The 12,271-nt window shown below is 46.0% G+C and overlaps 1 protein-coding gene across 8 annotated transcripts in view; it reads left to right on the top strand.

Moving 5' to 3' along the window:
- The window catches only part of RYR2 (ryanodine receptor 2), a 543,025-nt gene that overhangs the window by 466,074 nt on the left and 64,680 nt on the right, over positions 1 to 12,271 (top strand). For 6 of the 8 annotated variants that reach the window (XM_074373272.1, XM_074373273.1, XM_074373275.1 and 3 more), the window contains 5 exons: positions 874 to 970; positions 2,527 to 2,630; positions 4,170 to 4,221; positions 7,506 to 7,559; positions 8,804 to 8,827. In XM_074373272.1, the coding sequence (XP_074229373.1) occupies positions 874 to 970; positions 2,527 to 2,630; positions 4,170 to 4,221; positions 7,506 to 7,559; positions 8,804 to 8,827 (331 nt within the window). The remainder of the gene's footprint in view (positions 1 to 873; positions 971 to 2,526; positions 2,631 to 4,169; positions 4,222 to 7,505; positions 7,560 to 8,803; positions 8,828 to 12,271) is intronic. The other 2 variants (XM_074373274.1, XM_074373276.1) reach the window with 1 other exon arrangement.

The raw sequence follows: 12,271 nt of genomic DNA on the forward strand, positions 1-12,271 counted from the left end.
TTCTCCGAGGGCTTAGCACGGGCCCTGTTTCAGGGCCCCACAGGTGATTCTGCTGCACCGGTGTGGTCGAGCCTCTGCCCGTACGCGGATTTCTGGTGGGTTCTGGCCACTCCAGCCGCATCGTCAGTTCCTCTCCCCGGTGTCAAGGCCCTTCGTAAACCTGCCTGACCTGACGTCTCGTGAGCCCTCGGCCCACCTTGGAATCATTCAGGGCCCCTCGCCCTGCGATGCCAGCTGCTTCTAACACTCCGACCTTCTCGTATCAGGTCCCCTTTTTGCCACGACTTCCTCTGCCCTCTCTTCAGGGGGAGCCTCGCCCGCCTCTCGTCGGCCTCACGGTCGGGTTACGTGCTCGTGGTCTTTGCTGGTCTCTCCCTGCAGGCAGCCGCTCGTCATCAGTGCTGCAGGGTGTGGTCTTGGGGTGCAGACCCCCCCCAGCAGTCCGCGGCACACGCGGTGCTCCGCAGTCCTCGGGGCCTGTCTCTGCCGTGAGCTGGAACACGGTGGCGCGTCCTCTCTTGATGTTTATCACATGGTTGATCCTGAGTCAACTTTATGCCGTGACAGCTGGCACTTCGTGAGCATCCGTCCCACGTGCTCTCCATTCTTGACCTCAGTTTGAGTCCCACAGAACTTAAACTCGAGGGCGTTACCCTAATTCTGTAAGTGACAGATGTGAAAGCTGACAGAGTCGGATGACTACTAGATCCAGGTCGGCGTGTGGCTGACAAGTCTTGCCTCCCCAGTCGAGAGTAGGAAGCCTGTTTTATTTTATTCTTTTAGCGCACAGGTAATCCAGCGATAAAGCACTACTGAAAACCCTTTCAGTTAATTTTTTTAAACTCTTTGTTTGAATCTGTGCTTATCTTTTAGGCATCGGGCTGTCAATCTCTTTCTTCAGGGATATGAAAAGTCTTGGATTGAAACAGAAGAGCATTACTTTGAAGATAAACTGATAGAAGACTTGGCGGTGCGTTCTTGGTGGGGTCTGGAGGTGAAAGCGGGCCTGGCCTGGCGGGTGACGGTGGTGCGAGCAGTTGTAGCACGGGGGGAGACCCCGGGCGTGGATGGCCCTAGGAGACTTCATTCTCGGGTCTTTCTGCGCTCAGGGTGGAGGGCCGCTCTCACTCTCCTTGTTTCAGAGAGCTCTCACCAACGCCAGGCAGCTCAGGAGCTAACTAAACTTTGACTCTTTTCTTCGAATTCTTGCTCAAAGCACCTTCAAATACCTCAGAACCAGGATAGAACTCTAAAAGCTGAACCGTAAAGAATAAGCTGCAGGTTGCGAGAGCCAGTGAGAAGGAGCTGGTTTTTAAACAATGCAGGGCAGAGAGCGCGAGACCGGGCCCAGGAGGAGCCCAGGTCGCGGTGAGTGCGTCAAGGGGGCAGCTGGGCTTGGGCCCAGCCACCCCGACAAGGGGGCTTGTGTTCCTGGCAGCGCCTTGCTCGGGGGCCCTCGTCCTAAGTTTTCACAAGCTGTGGGCCTGTTAAAAACCTGACAATAAGCCATCTGCTCAGGAACGTTTGCAAGCACTCAGTCCTGCAGAATCTTACAGACTAGTTAAAGGCTTCATGACTCCCAACTCAAAGACCTCTTGTCTAAAATTTTCTGGTTTTTTTTTTTTTTTTAACTCACAGATTATCAGGGAACATAGGGGGTAAACAGATCTAGTTCATAATACCTTAACGCTGGTTACCTCCATATATTTTAAATGAATTTCACTTGTCTTCAGAATCAACCAGCCCCTAGAGTAGTAGATACCTTGTAGGCGTCTTCCCAGTACCTGCAACATTAAACCTTAAATCTGGGAAAGGAGACCGTTTCTGTAGAGGGACAGTCACTCTGAATGGGTGAGTCTCATGGAGACACAGAACTCATTAAATCACTCACCAGAAAGTCAGGGTTAGTTAATTCTACAGTCAGTAAAAATGCTGAATAATTTTCCTCATGGTGTATGTTCTATCCAATAGAATGAAATCTTTTCTAAGTTTTAACAGTAACCAAAGATGAGGGAAATTAATGTGGAGTGGTTCAAACATTAACTCCATCAGCATTTTTTGCTTATCTTTGTCTGTGTAGGCAAAGAAAGTGTTTCATTGGATAACCAGTTTGCATTGCTATGTGCGCTAAATCTTTATGCTTGGAGTGACATGCACCTTTATTGCAGGGCTCTGTAAACCGAGCGCTCCCTGCAGCTGACATCCGCGCAGCAGGTGGACTTCCAGTTACGAATCTGCTCCTAAGAGCAGCGTTCAGAATTTTTAAATGATGTAACTCATTCTTGCCCGTTGTGTTTTTTGGTCCTGTTATTAAACTGCTTCTTTTAAAAAAGCTGCATGCTTTGGCATTGATAATACAACACGCACGTATGTGCAGGTCCAACACATGATACGTACACACGCGCCACAGCAGGAAGAGAAGGGCCTGGTTTTGAATACTTGTTGTTCCTGGCCGTCGTGCTGCTCCTGGGTTTGGGGGAGCATTTCGCCTAAATGTGAAATTTATGAATTTGACTTTCTTTGTAGAAACCTGGAGCAGAGCCTCCGGAGGAAGATGAAGGCACTAAGAGGGTCGATCCTCTGCACCAGCTGATCCTTCTGTTCAGTCGAACGGCTCTGACGGAGAAATGGTATGGCGGGGAGGGTTCACAGGAGGCGTAGGAGGAACAGAGCCCCCACGTCTGCGTGTCCTGTGTGTCGCACGCGCACACGTCTCGATTGCATCTCGTTCTTGGCAGGAGAGAGGGTTGTTCAAAGACGTGACCAGCCTGGCATCCACCTGTGAACCAGCACCATTCCATTCCGGCTTTGACACTTACCTATCAAGTAGTTATGTAGCTCTGGTCTTTCTTAACAGCTCTGTAATTAGCTGACTGAGTTGTTTCTGAATCTTCTTATAAAATGTTTTTCCCCTCTATCACAAACAGTCTTGATAAAATAAAACCAAAGCAATGTCAGTGCCAAAAATGCTGAGAGAACACGAGGGACCCTAAATTTCCTTGGTAGACTCTGTCTCTGTTATGCAGTGAGTCTTGGGAAGCCTTAGGAGACAAGTGAGCCATCATCTCAGTGGGCGGGGTGGGGGGTGTCTATTCTAAGGGCATTCTCCGTTTCTCTTGGCTCCTGTGGTCTGGCTCACGTGAATTCACCAAAGCCACAAAGGGCAAACCTCTCTGGAGTTAAATAAGAAATGCACTCGTAGACCGATAAGCCAGTTGTGCTCAGCACCTGCGGCTTCCAGGGGCACCGCATAGCTTAACTTTGCAGATAAGAAGACATGTCAGGGGCTCTGATGCCTCCATCTGCTTCCCTGCCGTGGGAGGAAAGCCTGCTTTGCCCCAGGCCCCCCTCGTCTTCTGCAGAAGCGGGGAGAACATTTAATTGTCATTCCGCATCCATGAGAGTTGAAGAGCTCACTTGACCTCCAGGCACGTGCTGCGCTTGTACATGTCTCCCTCTTAGCCAGCGTGCTCACCCTTCTCTCCCTCTCTCTCCTGCTCTTATTATTTCCTAACTACAAAGCCATCTCACCCCTAAGCAGAGAGAAGCCCTCTGTCTGGCACGACCACATAATGAGGTGTTTCTCATAAGTGGTCTTTCCGAGGGCTGAAGTTTAACTGCTGAAATGACTTGGCAAACATCAGGTATTTTTTTGATGGAAGCCTTTCTTCATGAGTTAACGGTTTCCACGCTTTTTAAAAAGAGGATAACAAACGTACTTTAACCTTTCTTAGTTTTTAAGAATCACTCTGACCGCTGTATTGTTTAACTACAGAGCAGCGCAGTGGTTTGGGGAGTCTTTCCAGCAAATGTCAGGTATCACTTCTGCTGTCAGGAGCCTCTGTCTCGTTGAAATGTGCTCGTCTCAGCTTTTGTAGTTCCAAGAGAATGACAGCTGTCGCATTTGTGTGTAAGTCAGGAGAGACCATCTGTCTCTCGAGACTTGGGCCTCTTCTGTAAGGAAAAGTGGGGCGGCTGTTTAGGAAGCCAGAGGTCTTTGCTTCTGATTCTGCAGTATTCTTGAATGATTCCTTTGCCTAAGTTTGTGTTTGTTTTCCTTTAAAAAGAGATACTTGTTGAAAAACAAAGATTATTTTATACAGTGATGGTACTTTTGCATATGACTAGCCTTCTACTTCAAAACTGATTTTTTTTCTTGTTTTTCATAGCAAACTGGAAGAAGATTTTTTATATATGGCTTATGCAGATATTATGGCAAAGGTAAATAAATATCTTGATTCTAATATTTAGTTTTTAAAAAGGGAAATCATTTTCATCTGGCAAAGCATAAGAATCTATGTATTTCTGGATTAAGATTAAATATTAAGTTTTAGAAACTTAAGAGACACTAATCTGAACTTCCCCCTTGTTTTATAAATATCTGTTCTGACTTTCTTGACAGGTTATTCTTTCTTCCTTTAGCATTTTACTTATGGGGGACTCACTAATTTTCCAAACATTCATTCATTCAACAAATACTCATGGGCATCAATCACGGTATTGGAGACACATGGTGAGTGAGACAGACACACACGCTGCCTGCGTGGAGTCTGTCATCTGATGGAGAAGACGAATCTTGACAGATGATCCTAGAAAGCCCTGCCTGACAAGCCCAGTGGCAGAGGAACTGTCAGGAATACTGGGAGCAGGTCGCACAGCCGGCTTAGTCTCGGTTCAAGGGAGTCCTCCGCTGTGGAATGACTGTTGCAGGGTGACCATGTGAAAACTGTAAGAGCTGGTGTTCACTGTGTGCTTATTTCATTTAATCCCATAACAGAAGGAAGGCTTGAGGGAGGAGGATGAAAGAGGAGTCCGGTCTCCCTGAGGCCGCTGGCTCGGGCACAGGGCACACGGTGGCACCAGAGGCTGGGACGGGGAACCCCTGGACAATCGCACGCCTAGAGTGAAGAGGAAGGGTGGCAGGTTAGGCTGTGGACACGGCGGTGAGGTGGCTGGGTGGAGACCTCAGACGTGTGAAAGGAGGGTCATGTCCGACACCCGCACCTCCCGGCAGGCTTGTGAATAGGTTGGGATCCATCAGCACAGGAGAGAAGTGAAGCCAGTAGATGGCTCGGCCAGGCAGGGAGGGCAGCGTGGGGAGCAGGAGGCCCAGGGCCTGTTCCTCCCAGGCCTCCAAAGACGGGGATGCTAAGAGATGTCAGAAGAAAAAGACCCTTCTCCACAACAAACAGGAGAAACCTTATGTGTGAGCATATGTAGGGCCTCTGGGAGTGTGTGGTCAACAAAATCGTACTCTGCTGAGGGGCTGAACACAGTAAGGACTGAAAACTCTCCAGGATTTATTTCATTTGTCGGGTGACGGTGGCGAGCACAGTGGCAGAGGGTGGGGAGAGGGAGCAGTGGAGGTGCAGGTGTGGGCAGGGCCGGTGTGGCCTGGACGTCTCCACTGAGAAGACCCGGAGCGCGGCTGGGACGGGGGTGGGACATGTCTAGATGGGGTTGTGAGGTTGGCGGGAGATTGTTTTTTGCTTCTTTGCCATTTTTTACCTTTTTTTTTTTTTAAAGACTTGAGTATGCTTCTATTCTGGGCCGAAGGACCCAAAAGAACAGACAAAGGAATAGTTTGAGGAGTGAAGCCTTGAGTGGGTGGGAACAGAGGGGCTGGCCAGGTTACAGAGCGTAAGAGGAAAGGCGTGGCTCTTCAGCCCCTTTGAAACCATGACCCGCAGTGAGAGACGCCTTTGCCTAGTGTGTTTACAGAGAGACCAAAGCAGATACCCTGGGAAGAAAACTCCTGTGAAATCACACCTGCGCCATGGGCGGTGTGGGCTGATACTGTCTGTTCTATCTAAGTTAGAAAGTTGCTTGAGATCATAACTCACTAAACAGATTTCGCGTCCAGTTAATGGGTTGAAACCCATAGTTTAAAGAACATGGATGGAGAGATAAGAAGGATATTTCCTTCTGCGGAAATTGGCATGGAGGGAAATACTGCACAGGTAATCTTAAGGAGCAGGGCAGCCATAATTTCTCCATACCCAACATCAGGTGTACGGTATTCATGGAGGGTTACAGACTTGCCTTCCAGATATGTTTTGCTAAAGTTCTCATGGGTTTTTATTTTCAAAATGCTGGTTAACTGACGACACGGGAGTCAAGGTGACCTTGGCATATAGCAGACAAGCTCCTGTGGTCTGACGGACAGTTAACATCTTGGTTTCTGTGGTGGAACCTACTCTTTAGCAACCTGTCCGTGCAGTGAAATTGTCACGGGGCTGTTTTCTCCATCGCAAACCATGTGCACATTCTCCTGAAGTGGGAAGGGTGATGCCCAGTGCGTATCTGTTGAATGAATGAAAGAACAGAACAAACCTTGTAGAATTTATCACTGAGTTGGGGGAAGGATGACATTTTGTACCCTCGCTCCCATTCCCACTTCAAAGTACTCTGAATCATCGAGTCAAAAGTACTTTCCTGACTTGTAACTTACATCTAACCACTTCCTCCGTGAGCTTCATTGCTACGCTGAGTGTACCAGCCATAACACTCCCTGAGAAGGGCTGGAATAATCGAACTTTGCAGAGCAGTGGCTTCTTCCTACCACAGGCACCGCTCGCTGACCAGCTTCCTTTGGTCAGCACGGCACTTCTAGTGCCGAACCACAATGAGAACAGCAGTCGAGGTTTGTTACAGGTTACTGTTTCTCAGACGCTTGTGTCTCAGTGGCCAGCACTTCACATGTATTAATTCATGTGATCCTCTCAGGAACCCGGCTTCCCTTCTTAGTATTGTCCATTTTACATACGAGGGCGTGGAGACCCGGAGAGAGAAAGGAACTTGCCCTGGGCCAAACAGCCAGTAATTGGCAGGCACTCTGCAGCCTCAGGCTGTGTTCCTCATCCACTCAGCTCTGCTTCACCCAGCAAGGTCTTCAGCTGCGGGAATCAGATCACAGTGCCTCACAAGACCTTTGCCATGTCTGGGAAAATGACTCAAAATAATGAAATTGTCAGTGTTACCACTTTGGTAGAAAAGAGTAATATTCGTAGCAGATGGGAGTTCGCTTTCCTCCCTTAGACCAAATACAATAAAAAATGGAACTTACCAAAAAAAAAAGATGACAAGATTCACTTTAATTAATGGACACTGCTTTCCATTAATTTTATTCATGATTATTTATTGCATCTGTATTAATGCCTTATAAAGGCAGCATAAAAAAGAGAAAACAGTGATCCTTGTCTTTAAGGCTTGTGACTTGGTTTGAGCAAGGAAAGCGCGTGAGTGAACAGCATGCGCAGCACGACGCGGGCCTCGTGGATGTCCCCGTGATGTGCAGAAACTGGTAACTTAGCATAAGCACAGCACAGGGTTCCTTTCGGTCACGACCTCGTCGATCATGTCGTCTAAGCTTATTGTGTGTGTATTTAAACAATATTGGTGAGAAATTAGCACAAGTGATTGGTGTCCCTTGCTCAGTGACCTTGCACTTCCTGCCTCAGCCTGTCCTAACCCTGTTGACCTTTCTTGTGTTCCTGGCGCATCAGAGCTGTCATGACGAGGAGGAGGATGACGGCGAAGAGGAGGTGAAGAGCTTTGAAGTAAGATGGCCTTTTCTCACGCCCGTCCCTGTCCACCTGGAAACATTGTCTCATAGCTTCTAACTGACATTTATGTTTCTTGCTTCATGGCTTACCGCAGCTTATTGTGTCAAGGAACTGCATGTCACAAGCTGGATGGACAAATCTGAGTCCTCACGTTTGCTGAAGTTAAGACCGAGGGACGTAGAGTAGTTAAAGAAGCAGGTGAATCCCATATGTTCAGGATGAGTGTTCCCGGGAGCCTCGGAGACGAGGCTGCTTCTGTCCTCAGCTCAGTGCGTGTCGTGCTCGGAAATTCCCAGCAGACATGGGAGAAAAATGTTTCCTGAACAGCAACACGACGACCAGGGTTTAATTAAACCCTCGGTCTGATATCTTTTCCTGACTCGAAGAAGTCTTAACGATTTGGCCTCTTGCCTTCTGCCCAGTTGGGCCACTCATCTCCTGCACATATGTCGACGGGCGCCAGGGCTGCCTGCTCGCATGAGGCAGGGCGCGGTAACCTAGGGCTGTCTCCTAGTGCACCAGCGTTTCCTCAGGTGGCCTCAGTTTAAATTTCCACGTAATTTGAAATACTGCTCAATATTAATTAGCCAAAGGGAAAGTAAATACTATTTTCCCCTTTTGATTAGACTAGACTTGCTTTTTATGAGAGACAAGTTGTTTCTAATTACTACTCCATATTTATTGGTTCTTCTTTTCTTTTTCCTTTTTTCTTTTTTTTTTTTTGAATTTTTCAGAAAGAAATTCAATGGAAGGAGATAGATTAGACTTTTTTTTCTTCTGTTAATTTCCATGTCAGCTTTGGAAAGCTAGAAGTCTAGAAATGTATTAGTAGGCAGCAGTAGGTCTTTAATCACAGTGGACCCACCGAGAAGCGTAGGTGAGGCGTAGACATGGAGTCAGGCCCCTTTCAGGCACAGTCTGATGTGAGCATCTCTGAAGCGCTGAAGTCGCTGTGTGAAAAAACCCCAAAACGAACTAATTTGAGAATAACCCATGAGTATCGCTGACTGAGAAAAATGCCGTGAGGTTAATTTCCTGTGTGACACTCTAATCTTTTCTAATGTATGTGTATTCTATTCTCAAATCCATCATTATTGCTGAGAAACAGCCAAGTTAGAATGAGCTGTGAGCAGCAAGCGATACTGTCTTCCTGAAGTGCACACCATTTACGGTCTGTTGGTTGTGTTCCGAGCAGTTGTTTATTGCTATTTTGCTTCTTGTCCTCATTCTTTCTGAAGGTCACAGGATCGCAGCGCAGCAAGGTAAAACAATATGTATGTGTGTATTTGTCTGGGTCTGAGTTTCAGCTTCTTGTCACATTTACCTTTGTTAGACCCAACATCTTTGATTCTTTTGTTTAAAAAAAAAAAAAATCAATCTCTCTACCAGTTTGTAGCTCCAGCGCAATTGGTCTCTTCAGTATCCCTTCCGTGACACAGGTTTGTTGTTCTTGCAGTTTACCTGACTCCCGATCTGACACTAACTCTGTGCTAACTCTGAGCTGCCCATGGTCCTGGGATGAGATTCCACCCTTCAGTGATTTAGCTTTAGCTGTTGACTTCCGGTGCCGCCTTCCGGCCTCATCCCTCTTGAAGGGTCCTCCTGCCGGGCTCATGTCCTGGAGAGCGCTGCGATGTGGCGCTGCTCGGGAGGGGCAGTAAGTCTGCTCTCCCGCCGAGCCCGGCACACCTGCAGTTGGCGTCTAGAGACGCTGCTCACGGTTCCAGGGTCGACTCTGTGTCTCTTTATAGGGAGAACTAGGGGAGCCTTCCTCGCTCTTAACATTCTAAACAGCTACGTCTCAGGGAAATTTGCTAGGACAAAACATTCTTTTTTTTTTTTTAACATTTTTTATTGAGTTATAGTCATTTTACAATGTTGTGTCAAATTCCAGTGTACAGCACAATTTTTCAGTTAATACCTGAAGATACATATATTCATTGTCACATTTTTTTCACTGTGAGCTACCACATGATCTTGTATGTATTTCCCTGTGCTATACAATATGATCTTGTTCATCTATTCTGTAGGACAAAACATTCTGATCTCGAATTACGAAAGTTTTACTTCCATATGAACCCTGTTAAGCTTCCATTTTACATTCGTAAGACTATTTAGTAGAAAAATCAGTCATAAATATCCCAGGAAGAAGACACCCGTTATGACTTTAGTTAAAAAAAAGAAAAAAGCCTTTTCAGTTTGGAAGTGCAGTCTTCTTTTTTGCCTTCTATTTTTAAAAAAGTGAAATATTTGCTGTTAAGGTGAATTTAGAATGTCACAAAGAATCTACTTAGAAGAAACAAATTGTCATGATTTTTACTCACTATTATATTTGGGGGAATATATTGTTCTTACATGATTTTAAAATTTGAGTTCATGCAGAGGCTATCGGATTTAGCTCTAATCAGATGGACATAATTTAATGGCACATAACAGGCATAACACTTAGTAATATTATGGGTTTGTAACGATAGGTATAGATAGCGTGATCCTAATGTGTAGATTTTATAGTTTCATCACTAATTGTCTCAGACAGAATTCCTGTGACTTAGTGAGGGTTGAAAACATGAAGAGACCTCGTAACATCCACCAGAGGTTTGATCTCATGCATAGCACTGAAGTTCACGTCCAGGATGTGCACGGAAGGGGGTGGATGTGGAAGGCCAGGATGAGGGGTGTTGCTGGGTAAGAAAACCGTTTTACTTTGAAGGAGGACTGCAGTTTCAGGGAGACGTAAGAGCAAATACCATTTGGCAAATAGGATCCTATTTGGTGACGTTAGAAGGTCCCCTCTTGAGGCAGGAAGTCTGGGAATAACTAGTCGTGGAGTCTCAGCCTGCAGAGCGCAGGACCCGGGCCGTCCTGGCAGGACTGCATGCCTTGGAGGTGAAACCTGGTGATTAGTCCCAGAAAGGAGACAAGAGAGCGGCAAGGGTGACTGTCCCAGCACAAGACAGGAATTTGAAGTTGCAGTGATTGTCACGTGTTCACATGTGTAACACAATAGACAAGATTTGGAAATTTTCACTTCTTAACCGATGTTTTACTGACCCTCCGTGTGAATTTCAGACTGTAACTTATTATTTATGCCTAATCTGTGTAACAGTCTACTATTTGCAAAATATATACTCTGTAAGTAAACAATATGAACCCTTCCCAAGTTGAAAAACAGTCGTGTTTGTCAAAGTTGACAATCGATCACTTATGAAGATAAATTTGTCTGAGGTTGACCCTCTAAACCAACAAAACCACTGAAAAATTTGACCAGACAACTGGATTATTACTTTCTCTTAATAAATTTAATAATGTACCAGACTTTTACATTGAGTTGTCTGGCTGTTTAACATCATTTAGATGCAGTCTAATAGTGGAATTTTTCATCTAAGCTGTAGTGAATTTGAAAGGTTGTTTGGCAGTTTCATAATCCTTAAAACAAATTATGTTACATGAATTTGGGAGTAACAAAATTGTATGATAATTGAATTTTATCCCTGTAGCTGGCTGGTTATTAACGTTTGCTGTACCTCCTACTTAAATCTGTGGTATCTGTAAAGATACTGAGAAGGAGGAAGAAGTAGCTATAAAAAGGCAGCACTGTAAGGAGAATTCCCATGAGGAGTAAAAGTAAAACTCAGGAAACGTGGAGAACAGGGGGTGGAAGCTGAGATGCCGCAGATTGGCCAGTTCCTCTCTCCTTCCATCACATGTTTGTTTCCTGGTATGATCCTGTTAAACTTGCCTGATTTAAGCTAATAATTTAATTCCCAACTTCATCGATAATCTATGGATACTTTTCCTACAACTACTTATTTAAAATTTTATTGCATATTTAGTTAGTAATTATATGTAGTCTTTTTATTGAGACTGCTTCAATATTAAAACTACAGAAAGGGACAGTTAAATCTTAAAAAGAGGCCATACTAACTGAAAGGGAAGAAGCGTTTGAGCAGTTCCCTGAAGTGTTAATTACTGCACTTGAGCGCTTTGTTTACCTTCGAGTTTTTCATGAGCCCAAACAAATGATAATCGTAACAAACAAACCGTAATGTTTCAAGTCAAATGCCTTCATTTTTCTGAGCATGGTGGGCTTTTCTCACCTAGAACAATGAGGAGCTTTGGTGCCGGAGTAGACCGCATTGTCACATGACGATTTGGCAGAATGCATGGAAACATCCTCCAGATGGCTGCTTCTCCTCCTGCCGCGCTCTCAGGTCTGAGGGCTCAGCACTAAGGACGATGCAGTGACAGCATTTCTGTGGGATGTTAAGGACCGTAGTATAGACTTACTACTTACGGAAAACTTGAGTGAAGGACCATGGAGCGTAAGCGAGCAGAGGTTGACCGTTGACGCGCCTTCTAGACCATGCTTCTCAAGCACGCAGTAAGGTGCGTCACCCGCTGGCAAGGCCCGACTCCTGGTCCACAGACGAGACTTCTCCGCTGAGTCCCCAAGGCCCCCTTACTCTGCAGTACTGATTAAAGAGAACTTCTTGTGTCTTACATGCCAAATACGCCTGTGGAGGAGCTGATACTCTGCAGTAAGAACTTAGGGGACTGACCTGAATTCTCTCCCAGCTGGGCCTCAGTCACAACTGAAGTGACAGTGTTCCTGCTGAGAGCTCAGACCGGCGCCCCACTTGTGTCCCACAGTTGGCGCCACTGAGTGCAGGAATCCACGTAGGTCCAGAGAGCCTTATGGGCCAATG

Source organism: Camelus bactrianus, chromosome 11 (assembly GCF_048773025.1).
Source record: "Camelus bactrianus isolate YW-2024 breed Bactrian camel chromosome 11, ASM4877302v1, whole genome shotgun sequence".
Classification (NCBI taxonomy): Eukaryota; Metazoa; Chordata; class Mammalia; order Artiodactyla; family Camelidae; genus Camelus; species Camelus bactrianus.